At 31.0% G+C, this 24,590-nt stretch overlaps 1 protein-coding gene across 1 annotated transcript; it reads right to left on the minus strand.

Moving 5' to 3' along the window:
* Window positions 1–40: 40 nt before the first annotated feature.
* LOC131851376 (uncharacterized) lies at window positions 41–23,654 on the minus strand. Its single transcript, XM_059201870.1, has 4 exons — window positions 23,505–23,654; window positions 3,244–3,323; window positions 1,813–1,927; window positions 41–568 (listed from the first exon to the last, which is right to left on the minus strand). Exons 1-4 carry the CDS (start codon window positions 23,563–23,565, stop codon window positions 348–350), a joined length of 477 nt encoding a protein of 158 aa, XP_059057853.1. The 5' UTR covers window positions 23,566–23,654; the 3' UTR covers window positions 41–347.
* Between the last annotated feature and the right edge of the window lie 936 nt (window positions 23,655–24,590).

The following is a 24,590-nucleotide window of genomic DNA, read 5'->3' on the forward strand; positions in this document are numbered from 1 at the left end:
TAAAAATTGTTCTTAATAGTTTTATCCTTAATATATGAAATAGAAGCCATTATGATCCTACCCACAATTTATTGTTCTGTTATTGATGTTGACGACATTTTCTCACAATATATATTATATTTTAGCAGATACTATAGCACTAAAGAAACATACTTATATATTTCTGGTTTTGTTCTATACTTTACTTTCTTTTATTATTTGACGTATTTTCAATGTCATGTCTGATATATGGATATAAAGCGATTTGTTCATTTTTCTTCGCAAAAGCGCAGTATAAATAACGTCGTGGCTCCATGAAGATTGGACCATTAATATCTGTTGTTATTGCTATTACATCTTCTATTATATTATTGCTTGTAGTAAAGATACGATGCCATGATTGCTAACGCCGCTAGTGGCAGCGAAGCAGTAATTGCACCTGCACCGTTGCAGTTGTCTGTATTACATACACTACAGTATTTGAGTTTCAATTTTTCATCGGCAACTCTTGGAGCATCTAATATTTGACAAGTCTGATTGATGTTCAATGGATTGACGTCTAAACACGCTCTGATGACAGTGCCGGTCTCTGTAAGTAAAGATAAATCAATCATGAAAAGACAGAACTTGGTAATGGTTTTGACAACGCTATAGACAAATTTATTGTCAGTGAGGAAGACTTTTTAAAAAGTAACCAGGGTACCTCTGCCTCACCTATTTCTTTGCAAGCTTGCTTTGTCAGCTATGCTTAGGTTGCAGGGTGAGATAAGGCAGTGACATTAAAGAATAATAATGGGTATGTTGTCTTAGTTGTCTAGAATGGCAATTCATAAATGTTGTCAAGTTAACATGATATCCGTAGTGCTATTCATGTAACCACTTACTATCAGGTGTCATCGTCTTGTTTGTTATTCTATTTACATAAAAAAATTGAAATAAAATGTGTTCATTATTAACTTTTATATCGTGCTAGCCCTATGGTAATTCGGATAAATACTACTCCATTGTCTTAATCTAAGATGCGATCCGTTTACCAATCATTGGGACATGAACATGAAGCATAGAATTTGGTATATATCAAAAGGAATTGGAGTTTAAATATTCGTCGATAACAATATAACTAAACTGTGAGTTCGTCTATAAATGTTCATCCCTCATTTCATGAATATTCGTTCAGTCTTTTAGTCTTGAAAAGGCAAAAACAAACAGAATAATGTACCTTTTGTAATATGATTATGGATATATTGTAAGTTAAAGTCACCTGCTGGTTTGCTACCCTTTTGTATTATATAAGAAGTCATGACTTCAAATATGACCGTCATTAAAAAACTTTGTTTGTCAATTTATCACTGACTCAAAATTACGGGAGCAGGGCTGACACCTGCCATAATGGATTCAAATATACCCAGTGAAATGTGGTCACAACATCGATAGTTGACAGAATCCCTGACTAAACCACTTGGGATAAAAGTCGTCAGGGTATGTGTATATTCCATATATATGTAGACTATTAGTTTTTGAAAATATTTCTTACAACAAAGTAATCAATATAACCTAATATTGTTACAAATTAAGTACAAAATAATTACCTATAAATAATTACCACAAAAAGGTTTTATTTAAAAGATTTGTGGAAATTATGCTTAAAAATTACTATGGAATTCCATATTTGGTCACCTTCCTCCACTGTGGTAACATTATTTCAAAATTTGACATTTGCACCTGTTAATTTAGTCTCTGGGATTAAAAAACAGGCTATAGACGATATATAAAGTCTACGGGGTGATCACTAGGTCATTATAGACTAATATAATAATGGAATAATTTACTTACGCATGACAATCTTATGACAATATCTTGTGGCCCCTAACGCCGATGCTACATCAATAGGCAACAGACCACGCAGATATTGGTTATTGTAGTTTGTCGACTCATTGCTCAGACATTCCTATAAACAAATTGGCAGAAATAGAAATTAATAATGGTTTATAAACATTAATCTTACAAAACATTCAAAATGCGAATATTTGTGAGGATAATGCCCCTCCGATAGATCCCATGAGCCGATGATTGAATCCCTTGTGGTGCTGACTAAAGTCGTATCCATCAGACAAGAGTTGGCCTCTAGCCGTTACATCAGTCCACGCGTTCGGAGTGCTTTTCGTAACATCTTCCATATCGTTGGATGAGGCTGTAAAGACCAGCTGTGGCCTTGTAGGCCATGGCATTGGAATAGTTCCAAAACGGAGTATCTATCCGTCTCCACCTATAGAATATTTTGTCTTCTTTCATGCAAAAACTACATTCGAATTAAATTTAGTACACTTACAAATTATAGCTAAGATTAATAAATAGGTTAATTTTTATCCTAATACACACAAGTATCTACAAAGTGTACTTTATCGATATATTAATGAAATACAATTTTATAATACACTAGCTGTTCCCGCAACTTCGTCCATGCGGAATTAACTTTATTTTTCTAAAATAAAAGTAGCCTAAGTTACTACTTATTACATCAGCTACCTGCCAAAAAAAGTCCGGTCATAATCAGAGACAAGCCAGAACAAACAGACTGACAGACAGACAAAAATTGTAAAAAAATGTTATTTTGGTGCATGTACTGTATTTATATGCATGTAGTAAAAAACGGTTATTTCAGTATTACAAACAAACACTCCAATTTTATTTATATGTATAGATTATACATATAACTTGACCGTATGCTATTCATGTATATAGGCGACGGTTACAGCTACCACAAATAATATAATATTACCGCTACCATCAGGTGAGCCATGATGTTTGCCAATCTACTTACATAAAAAATATTAAACAGCATTACTTCTTCATACTGTTTTAGTCTAAAAGATGCGATATATATGAATATAAATATATATATATGACATCATTGTTGAAAAATACCTGTTAGCACTTATGTAATCACATCCCGATACTTCCCATCATCATCTAATCCTGTACAACAAGTATATCTAGTTAAAGCAGGCGGTATTTTTTTTTTAAGGTAATTTTCCAACATCATCCATTAAAAGAACCGGTTTTAAAAGGATTGTTCCGAGGGAAAAAATGGATACAACAAAACATTATTCTTAATTTCTTTTTAGATTTTCTTCGTGCTGACGGTATAAAGTTATAATATATCGCCATTTAATATTTCTTCCATAGATATGATAAGAAATAAAAGGAGAAAAAATACATATATATGAAAAGTATTAAAAAAAAAATTGAAAATCGTGTACTTACTACAATTGTTGCGTTTCTGAACGGGTCCGAACACTTTGGATCTGATTGTGAGTTGCACTGGTAGCATTTTATACATGATCCTGAAACAAAAAAATAATTATAGCATCAGTAAACGGATTTATGTAATAATAATTCTGTATCTTCTGTGTTTTACGTCATTGTAATGAATATCTCTCTACCTGTATTACAATGTGTATGTACTTTATTTATCTAAGTACAGTACACATTTACAATTCATAGCAATCCACAGCATACAATCCTCAAATATAATATTAATTGCTTGGTATTGAATTATTTTATTTATTTTATTTATTTAAACTCTTTATTGCACCAGACAAAGAAAACACACAAAATGATATAATACATAAACTGATACAAAAGGCGGTCTTATCGCTAAGCAATCTCTTCCAGACTACCAGTAGAGAAAGTAACCTTAAGATAAGAAAATAGTAGGTGGTGCACGTAATGAACATAAATATACATTTGTACATAAATATATCTATTAATATATATAATAAAATATAAACATACGTAAACATACATATACTTAATAATGCACATATCTTCAGAAAATATGAAGGGAACTATGAGAAAGAGGACAATATGAACTTAAAGGGAAAGAAAGTGGGATTTGACAGAGACTTTGAAACTAGCAAGTGACTGAATGCTCCGAATGCAAGGGGGGAGTGCGTTCCATAACCTGACAGCCTGGACAGAAAAGGATTTAGAATAGAAGGAAGTGGAATGAGAAGGATATCTGAGAAGGAGGTTGTTAACATTACGCGACGGATAGCTACTGTTCTCACTGAGAAATGTGAAACTGTCTTTTAGATAATCAGGAGTGTGGGGGTTAAAGAGAATGCTGTAAAGGAGTGAAAGGATGTGTAAGTTGCGACGAAGACGGATAGGGAGCCACTTGAGTTGAGTACGATAATGGGAAATATGATCATATTTGCGCAGACCAAATATGAAACTTATACATAAATTTTGAAGTCGCTCAAGTTTATTTAGTTGCTCTTCAGTGAGATCTAAATAGCAGGAGTCTGCGTAATCGAGGATAGGAAGAAGTAAGGAGTGAGCAAGTGCAATTTTGGTTTCAAAAGGGAGAAAGTTACGCAATCTGTTTAAGCTACCTGCTGCCGCAAACATTTTTTTGCTGACCTCGGATATTTGATGAGACCAAGACAAAGTACAGTCAAAAACAACGCCAAGATTTCTTACAGATTTCTTGTATTCAATAAGGACCCCATCAAAGACTACAGGTGGAAGGTCATTCCAAGATATTTGCGAAATATATCTGGAGCTACCTATAATGATGGCATGTGTCTTCGAGGGGTTCACAACAAGGCCGTAAGACTTACTCCAGGCAGATATACGGGCAAGATCATCATTAATTGTGGAAATGGCTTGAGAAATATCTACCAAGGTAGCCTGAGTGTAGATTTGGAGATCGTCTGCATAAAGATGGTAGGAAGATTGAAGTGTAGAAGTGATAGAGCCAATAAACAAAGCGAATAATAGAGGAGATAAGACACCACCCTGAGGCACGCCAGCTGACGTAAGGCACCATTATCTTATATATAAAATTCTCGTGTCACAGTTTTCGTTCCCATACTCCTTCGAAACGGCTTGACCGATTCTCATGAAATTTTGTGAGCGTACTGAGTAGGTCTGAAATCGGCCAACATCTATTTTTCATCCCCCTAAATGTAAGGGGTAGTTCACCCCTAAATTTTTATTTTATTTTTTAGACAAAATTTTTAGTTTCTATTTTTTTGTGATACAACATACAAAAATACATACAATCCTAAATTTTCACCCTTCTAACATCAACCCCTATTTTTTATAGCGTTATTAATTTATATGGCAAAACAACGTTTGCCGGGACAGCTATTAGATCTATAAAAATCCAATTGAAATGTCCTAAAGATATTATAAATTTTGCTTTTTTATCATACAGTCGAATAAATTACTGTTCAGGTAAATATCAATAAGTATTCATGTACTGAAATTGGATGTAATAATTATGATCTTGAGTAGAACCATTACGAAGACTAATAATTATGTTTACATATGTCTGCGTATTGAATTTAATTTGTTGTTCTATTTATATCATATATTATGTTTTATTATGTAGCGCGGTGGTTATCCTCATCACTGTAGCGTTATATATGTTGTGATGAGGTGGAGCTACATAATATATTATTTATGTAGGTAGTGAGTATACCGGTAAAATGATTGCACTATTTACTATATATTATTAAGTTTAATGGTAGTGTGCACATGACTTATTAATAACGCGTACAGTCAACGCGGAGTCGGGACGAGGAGAGTACGAGGGAGAGTCGTAGACTGATTATACACTTAACTTAACTTATATGTTAGTGGAGACGTAAATTAAGGGAAGGGTCTCACTCTCAAGTGTTGACAGAAATATTACATGTGTAGGCACAATTGCATAAGTTAGCAACATGACATTAAATTAATTTATTATAGTATTAAATCATTTTTAAATTGAAAATAGAACTTAACTCAATATTTAAAATCTTTAATAAATCAGTACTACAACCATTAACTATTAATAAATTTAATATATAACAACTTCGTCTGCGTTATTTCTTCCTTATTCGCTACATTTTTCATTGTAGCTCAGCTCCTATTATATTAATTGTAGCGTGATGTTATATAGCCTATAGCCTTCCTCTATAAATTGTCTATTCAATATTAATAGAATTTTCAAAATAGGTTCAGACAACCAGATATTATCTCCTAATACCTCACAAACTCACAAATTTAACTTTTTTATGATATTTAGATATTCTTTATTTATTATTATTTTCTTCCATTTAATGAGTGGTTGTAATATTTTTGAAATCTTGACCTCGGAATCATAATTGGTTGGTCAGTCGTTACTCACTGGGTCTTCGTGCCTCCACTAATAGGATTAATTTATAAAACTGTCTTTCATCTACTTGGGCCAATCATCTCATAAAATACTTAACTTTATTAGAATTCGTAAGAGTGAATAAACTGGGTGGGTCACACTGATGGACAAATCAGTTATATTATTCATATAATTAATATTTAAATTTATGAAAAGAAGATATAATTGATCATTCTACAGCGAACTTTATATTTAAATTCCTCGTTTTTCTACACTTTTTTCATTATCCATATATGTAATAATAACACAAGAGACGACTAAAACTCGATTGAATCCTTATTATTCTTGGTAGTGTATAGTTAGTAGTTATTAATGGTTTTACGCGATTACATGTACACAAATACTAACATTGAAGTATTTTTTATTTAATTACGTCCTTACCTTACTATGTTTTAGTATATATTGTATTTGAAGTCGGTATTTTACAGAAGATATAATCATAAATTATAATATATAAACTAAACTATACTAGTAAATAACAATAATTGCGTGTATAGATCTAATAAAAATAGAAATTACAGTAAATAAAAACTAGTTTTTTTATTTGCCATTTAAGCGTATTTGTGGTCTGGTGAACAAACAATATTATAGTCAAGGAAGTAAATTTATAGCAATGTTTTCGTGAAAGTATCTGGTGGAATAGTGAATTCGGAGAAATGTTATATTCTTGTTTACCTCATGTTAAAACAAACAAACCGTACGTAATAATATTATTTAAATCTTAAAACCATAATGTCGTAAAGTTTTTTATTATGTAGTTAGAATGGCAAATAAACTGACGGCCCATCTGATGGTAGGTGGTAACCATCATATATGTATATATATTGACAGCACCACGGACATCACGTATTCAAGTAATGCCCCTGTACACATGCATTGCCATTCCGTAGGACTAAGATGTTATGCCTCTGCTGATATCCTGAAATTTAACTGCCCTCTCTTATCCTTCAACCGAAACACAGTTTAAGAAGCAAGCAGCTTAGCAGCTGAAAAAAGTAAAAAGTTGTAGTCTCTAGTGTATTTCTAGGTGTCTATGCAAATAGACGGCCTCTTTGCCCGTCCATATTTTTTATCATGGAATAATTAACCCACCTGATTTTGTTTGATTAGGCACCGGTGTAAGAAGAAGGTATATAGATAAAATTAGGTTAATTAGCTAATTGTTTTAAATTATTTATGAATTAACTGCTATAATTACCAAGTGGGATACCATGTAATATCGTTAGAAGTGCAGAATTAAAAGGACCCAGCAGTCATTGATATGTGCTGTGTACGGTAAATCCAGCATACGACTTTTGTATGATTTCAATAAATAACTGCAGCGTTGTGCAAATATTGTCGTTGGGATAAAGGCTTTAGGATTGTTTTATAACAATTTCCGGTGCAATTAAGTATTTACTAGTGTAAATTGCGAAAATAATGAAATATTGTATGTTCTAGATTAGATTAGCTGGAATATGGCAAGATAAGAGAAAATGTTCATACTGTTTATACTGTCCTTGTAAATATATGTAATAAAATAATCAGCATTACGGAAAACAAAAATATGTATATCGAAAGCGTACTTAGGAACTAATTTTAATCTATCTATTTTCCACAAACAAAATATTATCTAATCGAACAATCGATTAAGCCACTTATCAAAAGAATGTCTAATTATAAGGAAATCATTAATATATTAACATTTTATACAATCTAGAAACAGTCATGTATATCCTATGAATAATGCATGCAATTGCAGCATAATTTTGTGTACTATCTATCTAATGGGAATAACAAAAACAAAATATTTGTAACAAAGATATAATTTTTTGTCATCTAAAGTATAATAATAATGTGTAAATAATACCCTCCTTTAATGTATATACCTTAAAAGAAGAGAAAATGACATGATGATAATAAAATTTTATATGCCAAATGCAGGCAATTAATGAGGTGTTATCTGTATATTAAATATATTACCTCATTAGAGGTGTGCCAAAATTCAATAGGTACGTAAAAATACAATTTCTATGCAATTAAATATTTCTTGCGTCATCCTTACTAATATTATAAATGAAACTAATTAACTCTGTCTGTCTGTCTGTCGCTTTCACGTCAAAACTACTGAACCGATATAAATTAAATTTGGTACATAGATAGTCTAGAACCTGACATAAGCTACTATGGGTCGAAAGGGGAGATGAAAGGTTGTAAGGAAGTATCTATTTCTAGAAATACTTATTTTTTAGGCTGTTGATCAAATATAAATAAATATGACATTAAAGTTTAAGTCAGAGTAAGATAAAATAGATGATGAACGTTTGTATGTATGGTAATTCATCATTATAAAACTAGAACAATCAACTTTTTTTTTAGCATTTTTGGGTTAAATTATTCAATATTTTTTTCTTTATTAGGTCAACGTCACTATTCCATGCGGACGAAGTCACGGGTACAACTAGTAGTATATATAGTATCCTATTTATAGTTAAGTAAGGAGATTTCCTTGCCAAGTTATTATAGCAGTAAATTTTTGAAAGATGTTTTAAATTAGTATTATATCATTAAGGGGTAGATTTTAATGCGTTAGCATGTTTATAATTTGAACTCAATTCGAAAAATATTCTTTATTACAGTCTACTAAGACTGGAAAGTGACTTGTCATTATTATGTAAATGTTTTAAGAAGATTGAGGTTAGTTTGACTAAAAAACGATATGACATAAATGTAATGGGACGAAGTCAATGCAGTGCAGATTTTGTTTTGAGGTAAGTAAAACTGGGACTTCATCGATTGAGAAATTCTTTCGCTATTTGAAAGATACATTATTCTAGAGTAAACACCATATACTGTTAATATAATTTTATAAAACCCGAGGGTAACCGGTAACCACTACTAAGAATTATAATTATTCTGTTTCAAGAAACTCCATTAATGTACCGATTCTAAATTATTTTAATATCTACCAATGAAAATATTACCAGAATTACATTAAATGTTATATAATAATATAAAATTTCTTGTACCTATTATAAAATTTTCGAGAGCCATATCATACTTTGGAGAGCTTTATAATGAAAGTATAAAGTGTTGTTATTTTGTTAAATTTCCAATAATAGTAACAGTATTTATTAATCCAGGATTACAGAAAACTGTTCTAAATTAAATATATTGAATAGAGAAAGTTACTTTACTAATCATTTCACGGAAACGCAAATAAGTAATTTCTTGTAAACAATGAATCACTCTGTATATGTCTAAACTAATTGTATTTAAACGAAGTAGGATATCAAAAGTTTAGAAATTATCAAACAAAGAAATAATTTTAAACTCGATTGATGTTGTCTTTGTTCTTTTGAAATTCCAATGATAATGGTATGAATGTACAATAAAATTGTAATAACCCATTGTCACGAATAATAACAAATATCTAGTTAATGAAATGAAAGGTATATTTACACTTGTTTATTGAATTTTGTTTGTACTCGTAATATTTGGATACGAATAAATATTTTATCTATCTATTTATTTGCTTGAAATATGGTTTATAGGTACCATAATAATATATATTTTTAATAATACTAACATTCTTTTAATAATATATTAAAAGAATGACAGTATTAATATAATACTTCACATGTTTCGCTATTGTTTTGCCATGCAAATTTTAATATATAATATATTTAATAATAAATAATATATAATTAATTAATACACAAATATTACATTACATGTTAAAATTAGGTAGGTTAATAACACTTATTTTCGTTAGGTATTAATGAATAATTATTTGATATACAATAGTAAATATTACTTTTATAATAAGTTAAATTTAACTAACTTGTGAAGTTATACCATTAAATTGATTTGTATATTAAATATATTTGTTTATTTATTTAGAACTATGTCTCTATTACATAAAAATTTCATAAACTACATATTAATCGTTTCATTAATTTGGATTTATGCATTGGTCACAATTGAATTCGAAAATTATTTTGAATATCTAAATTATATCATGTTAAATTTTGATACGAAAAAGTTTTTAGGTTTATACAATATCTAGAGATACCCACTAATACGTATTTTCAATCATCGAGACAACATACAACCGATCCGTCTAACAGCAGAAATAGGCTAGATCTACGGGGTTATAAAATTTACGCATGAATAAGCTAATAATATGTTTAAACATAGTTAATGTATTTTAGGAGAATGCTATGAATCATAGTAGAGATTAAAATTATATGAATGAGTTCATAAAAATAGCGACATTCCACTTGTAGGAGAAATTCATATTTAATACTAGCTACTTGCCCCGGGTTTGCACGGGTTATTCATGTATTATTATATATATAAACCTTCCTTTAGAATCACTCTAGGCATCTAATAAAAAACCGCTTCAAAATCCGTTGCGTAGTTTTAAAGATTTAAACATACATAGGGATAGACATCGACATCGACTTTGTCTTATACTATGTAATGAAAGAAAGAAAGAAAAATATTTTATTCAGTGCAATGTAAACAACAAACCAAAAAAAAAAGAGCAAATAAAATGTACATGTAATTAAACTTAATTTACCATAATTAAAAATAAACATAAAATAATAATTTTTTACATCCAAAAATGCACTGAAATGGCTCCACTCAGCTTTAATGTATGTCCTAGGTGAACATACAGCTGATTTTCAAAAAGTATTATCATAATAAATAATACTATAGAAATGTTATAATCAGACGTTTTACGAAGAAAATTGACAAACGAATAAAGGAAAATATAGAGGCATAGTCGAAGATCTTACTCAGTAATATAATAAAGAGGGAGTAGAAATGCGAGCTTTGTATTTTTACGTATATAACATTTATTATCACCTCTATAACAATAATTAGTAATTAAATCAATTCACTTATATAAAATACTATTTCAGAATTTGAGAGAAATATCTTTCAAAAATCACGAGCTCAGCTTTTTATATATAATATAATAGTATATAACAAATTGAGCCCGTGATTTTGTATACGTATATTTTTTTTGTTTGTGAACCGATTGGCGATAATGTACAAATTATACCTCAGTATACAATTTCTATGTATTTTAATCGCTGTATGTTTGTCATATTTTATATCTTTGATTGGGAAATAAAACATACTATTATTTATATCTATAATATATATTTTCATTGTAGCACCAAGAGACATTACATACAACTAAGGATAAATCCTTGACCAAATAGGAGTGGTATGAATGTATGTCAAGACGTCAGGTCGACCTCAATGAAAACGCATTCAGGAAAAATTTACATCAGTGCTTACCTAGGTACTCATTGTTAGTAATGAGTAGGTTGATAACTATAACAATATTTTAAGTTATTGTTATATCTATAGAATATAATTAATATACCTATTTCGATATTGGTCTATTGTTTAATATATGATTTTATTTAATTCTTGTCAAAAGTCTCAAAATGTTAATCTTTTTTATATTAAAGTTGCTTCTCCTGCCTTCTTTTTTATGTTCTACTTGTTGGTTGTTCAGTCATGTCATTGTCAGATATGTTTATGTAGTCCGCCATATATACTATAACGTTTGTATTAATATTATATAAATAAAAATAATATACCTCCAGATAAAAAAGAACCTTGTTAGTCTATTACACTGCCTCACCTTCTGATGGTCACGCGTTTGAACCACGCACAATGCAAACATTTGTACTCATGACTGCATGCATACATATATGTATTTATAGTGTAGGCGTACTGCATCGAGGTATTCGGAATTTTGTAGTACCAAAATAGTACTGAACTGCCTTTTAGCGTATTTTCCAATAGTTCTATATACGGCAACTCTTCGTTCACCCCTCTTGTAACACATTATACGCTCCGTAGTGTTAATAGTAAATAAATTTTAAACGAGAAAATCTTTATGTGAATTCAGATAAACTTTACCTATGTGTTATATTAAATATATCCATCATTTGTTACGTTAAAGATCTATCAAGCATCCATCTTCACAAGATTCCGCATTTACCGCAACATTTCAAATTGCCAATAATTTATATTATATTTAATTCTGTACTATAAATGTCTCTATAGTTTAATCTATTCCTGGACGAGATTGATTCTATCTTTGTGTGAAACCCGATAGATAATATACTGAATGTACGAGAATAGCTGATAAAAATTATCTATGTCTCTAATTACAATATGTTAAAAATTAAAGGTAGCCCCGGTAAATAGATACACAATAAGGTAAATTATGCGTGTCACGTATACCATCTATTCACGTAGTGGTGATAATGAATTACGTTGTTCGTGTACTCACTAGATAATTCCGTAAGGGTTATGAAGAATATTATTTATTTATTTATTTTTATGCACCTAATACTAGCAGGGTGATTACATATATAACTTTTCTATTTGTATATGGATAAAAGAAATATATTTTTTTAAACGAAATACCACCATGTACTATGTTAGTTATCCTACGTTCATGAAGTCCCCCAAAATAGTTCTTGTTATATATATTTCATGTACAGCGATCAGTTCATTTTAGTTATAGATATAGAAGAAAACTAGTCATTGAACCAAAACCGTTTCAAGTGTGTGCCTATTTAGGATACAATGATAACGTTTGCAACTGATGATGTCACTTCAGTCCATTGTTATTCCTGTGATAATATTATTGTCTAACTCAGGCAAGGTGAGGCGAACATATTTAGTGTCTAGTTCCAAGGAGTCACAAATTGTGATGTAATGTAATAAAGAAACCGTAATATACTAAAAAGATAGCTAGTGAATGAGAAATACATGATCATTTATGCATATAAATATATACATATGACTCACCTATTTTAGGCGGCAAGTAGTGTTTCGGTTATAGGTCATCATAGACCATTAGAGAATGAAATTACGTAACTAGAACTGCTAATCTCAAGTACCGCCTATATACGTGATTGAATGGACATTACGTTATCATGTGACACCCGTACTACCACTATACGTAATTTTACTGTCTTACATCATCCTTCATCAGTAAACGATCATACAGAGCAAGCTGCTTGGCGGTTGAAATAGAAGAGATGGAGGGATCCACTAAAACTTTCTGTGATAGTTAATCTAGATCTCATACTGACTAACTTATGCAGAGTATAAAAGACTGAAAATAATTTCGCTAATGATGACGGCATAAATTTGTTATCTCAGTCAAACAATATATGATATTCATATTAGACGTGCTTTATTAACATTAATAAAATGTGAAATATCGTACAGTTGTAAGAAACTAAAATTCATACGAAAAACTTACATTAAGTAAGATAAGGAAATACTAAACAGTATAAAAGTAAAACATTTTCTTATAGTGGCGTAAAATAATTAGGCTCCAACTTGAGATTAATGGCCACATTTAACATAAGTAAGCAATTTATTTTACTTTTTATTTATTTAAAATTTTGGACAAAATCCAAGCGTGGAATTTAATGCAATGCAGCATTGCATTAAGGATTGTATACGACTTTTTTGTTTTTGAACCGTGACTTCACGCAATCTGCCATGAGGATTTTAGACACAATGGTCCCGTCTGTATATTTTAATTGTAAGTGTTAGGTTTCGTTCATCTAGTAGAATTTTACTACACAAGTTATTTTTCATGTCAACTTTCTATATAATTTATACTAGCTGCTGTCCTCAAATTGGCCTCTGTAACCATGATTAATCGAGACAAAAAAGTATGTCAGAATGTCCTGCTCTATCATGTTGAGTATATACTATGGTTGGTCTATATTGGACCGCAGTTATAGTTATGTGTGTTTCTGCCGGCCGGCCACCATTTGTGTACATTACAATCAGTCGCCAAAATACAACCGCGAAGACACAACGTCGTTTCATTTCAATTTAAGTACAAAATTTCCACTTCTCCCAAAGCAAACAGAAAGCAGCTTTAACACATCAACATACTAACTTTCATAAACTGATTAAGTCATTAAGTCTTGAAAACAAATAAACATACATTCGGTATTTATAATATTTTATTAAGGTTGACAATAAGAAAGCCTGTTACAGGATAGACGAATTCATAGATGACAACATATCAAGTAAATAATTAGTTTATTAGCATACAACGTTATAATTTAATTTTCTCATTGCTTTCTTGATTGATTTTAGAAATATGAAAGCGTAGCGGTTATTGTATTGATTGCCGCATGCATTCTTATGTAAAATGTGAATACTATAACTATCAGATGGCAATTGTAAGTAGCTTTGACGTAGTCTAGTGTTTTGAGTAGTCATGCTCACTAAAATGTCCAGACTTGTGGCGGCGTGGTGGGCCGGGTCATTGAGCTCACTAAAATATGGTCGAGCGCAGTGATGGCTGGCTCATCCGTCATACTCGTGAACGGATGCTGCTTGTAGGGACTGGTCTGCTCTAATCACTATGACTGATTTCCTCTTATTAATTGTTTAACCAGTTGGTTATATATTCAATATTTTTTCTATTTGAGTATTTAATTGAATTAGTGCTAATTGGTGGTTTGTATTCACACACTTAAACTTAAAAATGTAAAGTAATAATAAAATTATTTAAAAGAGCAACACGCAAGTTTCTTGCTCGTTCTTCTTGTGTTGAGACAGCTTTCCGAACGAGCGGTAGATTAAAAAATGTAATGACTATTCAAAAGTGCTTCAATGTAAGTTTATTTGAATAAATGATTTTCTATTCTATTCTATTCTAATATCATAAAAAAAAATGAAAATAATATGTTGTAATATAAAAAAGATCTTGCATGATTTGTTTATAATAAATTCCGAAAGTAACAAGTACAAAAGCAATGTTTTGTGATATTCACTCATTATGTGTTAGAAAAAACTATTTTTATTAACCCAATATTAGAATTGGGCCACAGCAAAGTAAAAGTATTTTTATAAATAATGTTCTGATAAATAACTTTCCAAGAATAAATTACTATAAAATTACAAATATTCACATTTTTACTCCTCATAACAAGCTGCAATCAACCTAGTCCATAGTGAAAGAAGCGAATTTATTTAGAAGTTTTTTATGACATAAATGATTAAATTGGCCTCATTTACTACATGTACGAAAGAAGTAATTAAAAAATCGTAGTGTGTGTTGACAAAAGACCAGTATTTGGAAATGGAAATATACAATCAGCAAACATTATCGCTAGTAGGTACGGTAATAACGGAATGACATCATGTTCGCTGTTGTATGTTGTCATCGCTCAATATTATCTATCTATCAAGTCTAACCTTGCTTTTCTTATTGGTCGTTTAGTTTAAATTGCATTATCTCGGTATATATATATATATATATCTATAAATGGCATATTTTGGAAATAATTAATAGTTTACTTTATATGTACAATACATACAAAATAGACTTTGAAAAAAAAAAATAAACAAAAAAGACAGTGTTCACACAGACAATTCTAGTTCAGCTACTCTATGGCCAGCAGTGCTCTAAAAAAAACTTGTACACACGATAGTAAAAAATAGAAGTGATCTTTTTTATTATCGTTTTTATATTCACTTCTATGATTGCGCTTTGCTATATTAAACGTATATACTTCATTCATTCATATATATTTAATAATAATCTCAGGACAATTTACACAGCGCCATCTAGACCCTTGCTGTTATACATATATTATACATACATGGAAATGAAAGTAAATATGACTAAGTTATCTACGTTATTCCTAACCTATAGATGGTATTATTAAAATTTTGTAATGGGATCAAAAATTGAATAATCACTTCATAAATAGAGAAATTTCGTAGCATCAGTATATATGGTATTTATTTATATACTTATTCAGAGATAAATTGAGCATGCACGAGAGATATTCTTACGCCCACTAAATAAGTATGCATTTTGTATTTTTTTTCATTATTTTTTTAATAATTAGACATTTGTTTTACAACTACATATTTAACTCTTAAAATAATATAATACCATTATAAAATGTATACCTAATTTAATTCTTTTAAATCATTCAAAAAGAAAAATAAATAATTAATTAATAATAATTATAACAAATAAGTAAGTTAATATAACAGAATAATAACACAATATATATAATATAACTGTCATAATAATCCGTACCGTCTCGTAATTGCGTAATTATAAATTCTGAAAAATATTGTTTTCAGTACAAGCTAATGTAATGTTTTAAATATGTATAAATCAGAAGTTATTATTTTTACTACTTACTTACACTTAGTTAAAAAAATAAATATGTATAGAGTCATCTTAGGATATTAAATTATATTTAAGCAAAGATAATAAAATCAATTATCTGTATTGATGAATACTGAATCTTAATACGATGAATAAATAAAAATATTCAATTATTTTGAATCAATTACATATTTTAGTAATTTGGGGTTATCTCAAAGTTATTACTAGCAATATTGTTTACTAATCATTTAATTAATTGTAATTTTAAATAAGAGATGAGTATTTTTTTTTTTATTATACATAAGAAAAACGATTTATAATTAAAAAATATGAAATACTACTGTATGTGACACACAATATATATTCTTTTGTTTATTATTACTCTATCTATCTATCTACTCTGGGTTCAAATTGAGAATAGAGATATAGAGATGAGTATACGCAATATTGAAGTTTTTATTTTATTGATCTTGTGATTACTCCATCTTATTTCGTATTACACACTTGAACTATACTTTTTGTTACTCTCAGATATATAATACAATCACAGACTGTTTGCATATTTATTGTTTTTAAAAATTGCTACACTTGCAACAATCAGTAATATAACTAATAACATTTTTATAAACGCTTCACAGCCCTATGCGTGATTTGGGTCTGCAAATATCTTGTGACGTTTCGTTATTGTGAGTACTAAAATAAAGCTGGCCGGTCTATCTCGCGTCCATAGCAAGTATGTATATACACAACTAGCAATCGTAAAAAATCTGGACAAGTTCCAACTGTGTCATTCTGCAGGGAATATACACATGTTTCTGGTACAAATTTGATTGGACACATCATGGAGCTTGAGGAAACCTGTGCATTCAGATGAAGTGATATTGTATTAAGTGGCTCATGGTTCATAATAATGATTGGTCCTTTGTGGGAATTACCAATTGTTCTTATATAGATTCTCATGACGGCTGGTCTACTATATAGGGGCATGATATTGTTTGCTAGATATAGGCAGAGATAATGTCAGCTATCTACCGAGGTAGACTTCACACGCAATCTAAATGATTATTACATTATTTATAAGATGATTGGCTGCAAGGTGAATAAGGTAGTGATATTGCAGAATAAGAATAAAAAAGCGTAGTCCTCCGGAATGACAAGGAATGTTTAGTGCTGCAGACGTTGCATGGGCACATGATATACGTGGTAATGTATGTGTAAGATATATGAGCGACGATTGCTCGGATACTATAGCTTGTTTGCCATTATAATTAATTTAAAAAGTTATGTGATAATAACCACTGACTATACTCGTACTTAAATACCTACATTTCATTTAGTATATTATAATCTAACTTAGCAACGTACGTTATCTGTGGTTTTGTATGGCATTATTCCTCATCGAAAATATAATCATGTATTAATAATTTTAATGTCGGCTATATTTGAAGTTAAGATATAGATTGTTATAGTACATATAATATTAATAAATAGATAAGTCGGCTCTATTCAATACATATAATAAGATCGAGATGAGCTCATAGACTACTTTTTAAGTTTTTTTTACGTTTTCATATCAGTTTCATATCACTGGCTACTGAAAAAACAGGTAACAATTGAAATCAATCTAAAAAAAATGAAATTCAGTTAGTGTCTTGCCAGTTCTTCTCAATTGAATAGATTGTATATACCGAACTAGACGGTAGAAAAAATATTATACAAAAAACTTAAACTTAATAAGCGAATTTACACATTACGGCGAGCATATCATTCATTGCACACTCAAATTGTAATTTTAAAAAGTCGACAACGTGATAATTATTTAATAAATACTAGTTTATTATGCTGCACTAAAGAAGACCTGAACGAAGCGACCAATTGTACCATAGTGGCAAGCTAACCTATCCTGTTAACTTGTTTCCCGCTACGTTATAGTAGAACACATACCTAATAGCTATTTTGATGGTTTCAATACAGCAATAATTATCTATTAGAAATATTTGGCAAACAATCTATGACTGTACATCTTCCATTCAAATTCAAAAGACTGAGAATCTTTGTATTGAATAGTTATAGCTACAAAAATAGATTGCCAATACTTGTAAACTTGTTATGATTTCATCGCTGGTTATTATTATACATTAAGATTAAATATCATTATATTAGATGACAACACGATATAAAATTTTAATTAACTTTAACATATGTTTATGTTGAACACGTCCTACACTAGCGTCTACACACAGCCACAGATAACCTTGTGTTTAGAAAAATTATAATCATTATTATTAATTATTCTCCGATATTATTAACGATTTGTGCGACATGAGACCGTTCCCCACCAGTATTTTTATACAATTTTTATATAACGAAGGATTTAGCTTATTATTGCCAGATTTCTTTTCGAGATTGCCTTCTTTTGCTCTTTTATGATGCGTTCAATTATTTTGTTTTATTTAATTGGAAGTGCAAGCTGACGGCTGACTTCATTGTAAGTTGTAACTTTCGCTTATATTACATGAACAGCCTCAAGGAGATCACGTCATCTTATGACCGACCACTGGAATCATATGATGACGTGATGTCCGTCATGTTATTCATATTTATATATAGGCATTCATATATATCCTTCACTTATCTGAAAGCTTTTGGCTCGTAGAAGGTTGGAATATAGAAAATAACTATCGTACTAAGGAGACATTTTGTAGAGGATCCACGCAATGCAAGAAATGCATTACAGAGTGGGGTGTATAACTCCAATGATTTAACTTTTGGTTACAATTGACATTGAAATAAAAAAGGGTATTCTCTATATCTATAATACACTATTTTAGATATTGACAATACGTGACTCTGCATCTGAGTAAAGTAAGCAGTATAGATGCTGTAAAGTGAAGTCTGAATTTGTAGCGATGATCATAGTCTTAGGTAATTCTTAGCTGAATCCTACATAGATTTATTTATTCAGCAATATTTTTGAACTTATCCGATCTTGTAATGATATATCTTAAAAATTTGCTGTTGACTAAAACATTGCTCGACTGCCAAAAGCAGTAGAAGCTAAATATTTATTTAAATACATTCCTAACGAAACGAAACATTTCCTCAAAATATTAACATTCTGCTCTCCTTTATGTAAGTTATAAATGTGAGAAATATCTCACTCCTCCTTCCGATTGCTATTATTTCTTTAACAATACTAGGTACTGTAGTGTTCTGTGTGTGTTGTTACTACTTATTTGTGTGCTTACGTCAGACTGAAGCAATAAAACAGGCAAGTAACAAATGAAGTAAACGTGACAAGGTGATCCTACTCATTAATTATTAACTATTAGCACACAACAATGATACATTTTGAGAGAATTTAATGTTATTTATTGTTAAAGTATTTAGATATAAATAATAGATTTACTATTATACTACTACTACTTCGAATTAGACACAAAATTCCTCAGGTCGAATCTGTCTGAGTGATTGATTGACAGATAGAGATACCCCTGCCATGTCAGATTTACCAACACAACATCAGCAATTGAAAATGCTTCTAATTACACTATCTGGTATAACAGTCGTGACGGTATATATATATACACACGCAATCACAAATATTCAGAAGATTATATTTGATAATTGATATTGAACTTTTCTGGTACGCGATAACTTTATGTCCGATTACTGCAAAAAAAATTATACATTCATATGTGGGAATTACCTAATGTATGTGTATACTTATATTTTTATATTTTAGTTTTACTACAACAGGGTCTTGTCTCAGGGTTATGTTTCGTTTGCCTACCATGGTAGGCAAAAACTAAACATGCTGAATGCCAATATGCTTCAACTTAAAAAAAAGACCTAAATTTGATAGGTTTTTTTTATTTATATTAATCATTTTATATGTAGGTAAACATACTCATATAATCATACTTTTAAATTTGAGTAAGACATACGTAGTTTGTCATTTTTGTATGTACATTTAAGCTACAAGGTCATCATGATGATGTTTTTTTCCGCTGCCCATGAACTTGGATGTAACTACAAACGGCCATAAAAAATGTTTCAAGGTTCCGCGTTGTCTTTATATATATAAATTACGTGACACGTTGTTTGCCCGCGATGGACTCCTAAACTATTGCATCGATTGCGAATTTGATTTGCACATTGTGTGCAATTTGATCCAACTTGAAAGCTAGGGTATTTTTTTTTTTTATTGGGTTGTTTGGGCTATTGTCAGATGTGTAGCACCTGTAGCACTGCGACCTACATAGATCTATTGTGCTCGCCCTTTTCAGAGTTCGCTACCTAGACCCGTCAGGGACAAGAATTGAAGGATATTCTTAGGAGCGATCGTTTTTATCTCCTCGGGAAAGAGTGTAAACTTTCCAAAGGAGATATTTCGTTTATGCATGAGTGGGCTACAACCACATAGGATGTGAAGCGACGGTTCCTCTTCAGTTTAGCATAATCTGCAGATACTTGCCGTGCCCTATGCACGCCTAGCTTAGCCATATGTTTGTTCAATTTGCAGTGTCCTGTGAGGGTCCTAGTCATGATGTATATGTTGTTTTTACTCAATAGCAGTAATCTATTGGAGTATTTGGTCGAGAAGCCCGATATTAGGTCTTTTGAATGTATTAATCCTGGCATTTCTTGCCAGTGATTCAGTGCTTCTCGTTTGGTTATTAATTTGAGATGTCCCAGTTTTAGGCAACGAGGCACACCACAGAAGGGTTCGGGGCCCAGTTGGATGGTTTTTGCCCCTAACTTTGCCAGTAGGTCGGCATTCTCATTGCCTTCAATATTTGAATGCCCGGGGACCCATCTCAGTATAATATTATTTCTGCTTCCTACTTCATTTAGTAGCAGGATACAGTTTCTAATAAGTTTAGAATGGATTTCGTACGAGTTAAGTGCTAGTAGAGCAGCTTGACTGTCCGAATAAATGTATATGTTCTGATTGATGTAGTTGAGGCTTAGGATTACTTCCAGACATCTAATTAAGGCGTAAGTCTCTGCCTGAAAGATTGAGGCGTATTTTCCTAAGCCTATATAGTTGCAGATTTTGGGTTTTACACCACATATTCCACATCCTACATCATCTCCTATTTTGGACCCGTCTGTAAACCAGACTAGGTCATGCTCTGAGTGAGTCGGTGTATGGTTATTTTGTCATTCGTCTCTTCCAGATATTTCGATTTTGTAATATTGTACAAAGTTACACTCTGGTGCCATGCTGTCTTCGGGCATTCCCAGAATAGGATCACTCATAATCGAGTCTTGTATAGTTTTTATGGCCAGGGAATGCCAAGATATCCTCCTTTGGGAACTTATTCTGAGCATATTGGCTTTCGCCTTTTCCTGTATAAATAAAAGAAGGGGCGTCAAGTCCAATAATGCGTCTAGAGCTGCTCCCAGCAGGTGCTCATGGCTCCTGTAATAATCAGACAAGCAATTCTCTGTAGGCTATTTAGCTTGGTGGCAGCTGTGGATTGGAGGGTTTTCCTCCACCAGATTGTGCAGGCATAGGTGGATATAAGATAGGGTAGCTTACATCTCAATTTATAGTCGCAATATTATTTTATTCAAGAACTATAACTACAGCAAAGCGTGGCCGGTATATAATGAAAAACCGTACGGTAGATATAAAAATATCGGAGTCATCTTGTTATTCATATTTAATTGTATTTAAAACAAAATCAGTGCCTAATAAATAAGTAATTTAAAATATTGTGTACTGATTGTTACGCACACTTTTGTCCCGTAATTAATCCTATGTCCTTCTTTATTATATAATCAATTTTCATGTCAAATTTCATTAAGATCAGTTCAGCCGTTTAGCCATGAAAAGGTGACAAACAGACATACAGGTACACCTTCACATTTACAATATTAACTTGCTGTTGCCGCGACTTCGTCTGCGTGTTATAGTGATCTTGACCGAAAAACAAAAAAAATTATCTCTCTTATTGTTTAAAAAATTTTATTTCCGTACAAACATTCATCCCCTATTTTATTTTACCACCTTAACAACAATTTTTAAATGTTATATTTATTTATATTCATTCAACAGTCACATTTATAATATTATATATATAATAGGGATCCCACATCTAATTTTATAACTATTATTCGTCGTTTAACATTATGAAACATGCCAGTAATACTCATATAATATTAACTATCGGATCACATAGAGAAAATCAATCACTTTATTAAGCTAATGGTGTAACTATTTTTCATACGAAGAAGGCTCCCAGCACACGCGCTACTGTTAGTTGCGCGATGCAACAATTTAGCGTGATACAACAATAGTAAGCCACCATAAATCGTCAGTTGCGTCAACATTTAGTTGCACTATCGCCCAACTCGCTACATGCGATCGCAAATGGACACCTATGCATAGCAGTGCTAAAACGCTAAAAAAAAGAAACCCACACTAATAGTAGCTAGTGTGCATAGACAGAAAAGATTTATAATATCTTAAGTAATAAAATAAAGAGCTTATTTTTTTATTATGGATTTACGATGTATCATACTATTATAAAATAATAAAATCGTAATATCTTCAATATTATAAAACAAATTGTACGAGTAGTACTTATAATATAGAAGTTAAAAAGATCAGTTGAAAATAATATACACGATTTTTTGTCCGTTTGTGTACGTGAATTTCAAAGAAGTAATTATATTGGAGCAACCTTTTTGTAACATCTATAGAAACAAATAGTGTTCGTATCAATTTAAAACAATTATAATATTTTCTTTCACAACATTTGTGTGTAGTGTGATAAACCAAACCAAATAAATGTTAATAATCCTTACTAATTTAAAATGCGAAATTAACTTAGTCATCTGTCTGTCCGTCTGTGGCTGTCTGTTGCGCTTTCACTCCAAAATTATTGAACCGATTTAGGCTACTTTTTATGTGAATAAAGGGTTGCAAGATGTTTACTACAAAATACTTTATTATACATATAAATAGAAATATGCTATATTATACAAACTATGCACTCAGATACGAAACTACCGTAACTCATTCACAAGTTTAATATCTAATCAGTCATTAGATAGAAATAGTACATATACCCGTAGTAAAGATACAGTCACGCTCACAAGTTAAATGCAATTAAAACTTACCAATTTCAAAGACTGCAAGGAGTACAGCTAAGCTCAACGGTGTAAATACACTTCGGGCCATGCTGATATCAACAGTATACAGAGCTTTAAGTTTTCAAATCGTACGAGCGAACTCTTGCTGTGAGTGTCTGTGACTGAGAGAACACCGCGCAGTCCCGACACAGCGACGCCGGTCGACGCATTTACACATAGTGTCGGGTGACCCTAGTTAAGAAATCATTGTGGACAAAGTTTTTGTGATAGGTCAAAGAAGTAAAAAATATGACACGCAGACTTTGTAAAAAGTCGTCTGTGTGGACACCTCTGCTGTATTATCTATTTTCGGCGTCAAACACTTTACTTTGTTAGTTCTATTTTGTTTGTAGAGTCAAATTAGTCCATGAAATTAAAAGATCAGTCGCATCTTAAAATTATGTAATTTGTGGAGATGAAATAAAAAAAATATTATTATTATTATTATCTAGTCCATATTCATCTTCTAAAACGGCAATGAAGGAGTGGTATCATACGATAATGTGATGTCCATAGCAATAGCTGTTTATGTATATAGTTACCGATTACCGTCAGGTCATGTCAAAACGGGGCCGTCGTATATTTGCCATTCGAATTATATAAAAAAGTAAAATTGTCATGATTTGAGTAGATTGAGTATATAACTATATAATAATAATAATATAAAGTAAACTTAAAAATTAAATAGGAATCTGACCGATACCAAATCGTTGTGAAAAATTTCTGACTATGCAATGATCCATCATTGCATAGTCAGAAATGTGGGCTATAGAATGGACTGTGTGAATCATTCAATGGATAGAAATAGGTAAATACTTATAATGGAACAGGAACAATGCCAACGTGACAATAATAAAACGCGACACGACACACACGATAATTCTGTAAAATAAATAAAATATATTTAAAATTAGAAAAAAAATGTGCAGACTTGCAACAAGGAACATTGATAACAAAAATTCTACAAACTATTAATTGTATGTCAGGTTGGAATTTAATAAACACGCCGAAATATAGTTGGGTTTATCACAGCATCAATAGTTTTTAGTGCCTCTGACTCCCCCATCTGGAAGG

This window comes from Achroia grisella, unplaced genomic scaffold, assembly GCF_030625045.1.
Source record: "Achroia grisella isolate CSIRO2021 unplaced genomic scaffold, CSIRO_AGI_Agris_v1 utg782, whole genome shotgun sequence".
Taxonomy (NCBI): domain Eukaryota; kingdom Metazoa; phylum Arthropoda; class Insecta; order Lepidoptera; family Pyralidae; genus Achroia; species Achroia grisella.

What these genes read in the sequence shown, in the direction of transcription:
- LOC131851376 (XM_059201870.1), bottom strand. Translation starts at nt 23,565, where the DNA reads ATGGCCCGAAGTGTATTTACACCGTTGAGCTTAGCTGTACTCCTTGCA. An exon ending in CCTTGCAGTCTTTGAAATTG is followed by an intron (nt 3,324 to 23,504) that starts GTAAGTTTTAAT and finishes TTTTTGTTTCAG; the next exon opens with GATCATGTATAAAATGCTAC. An exon ending in TCAGAAACGCAACAATTGTA is followed by an intron (nt 1,928 to 3,243) that starts GTAAGTACACGA and finishes ATTTGTTTATAG; the next exon opens with GAATGTCTGAGCAATGAGTC.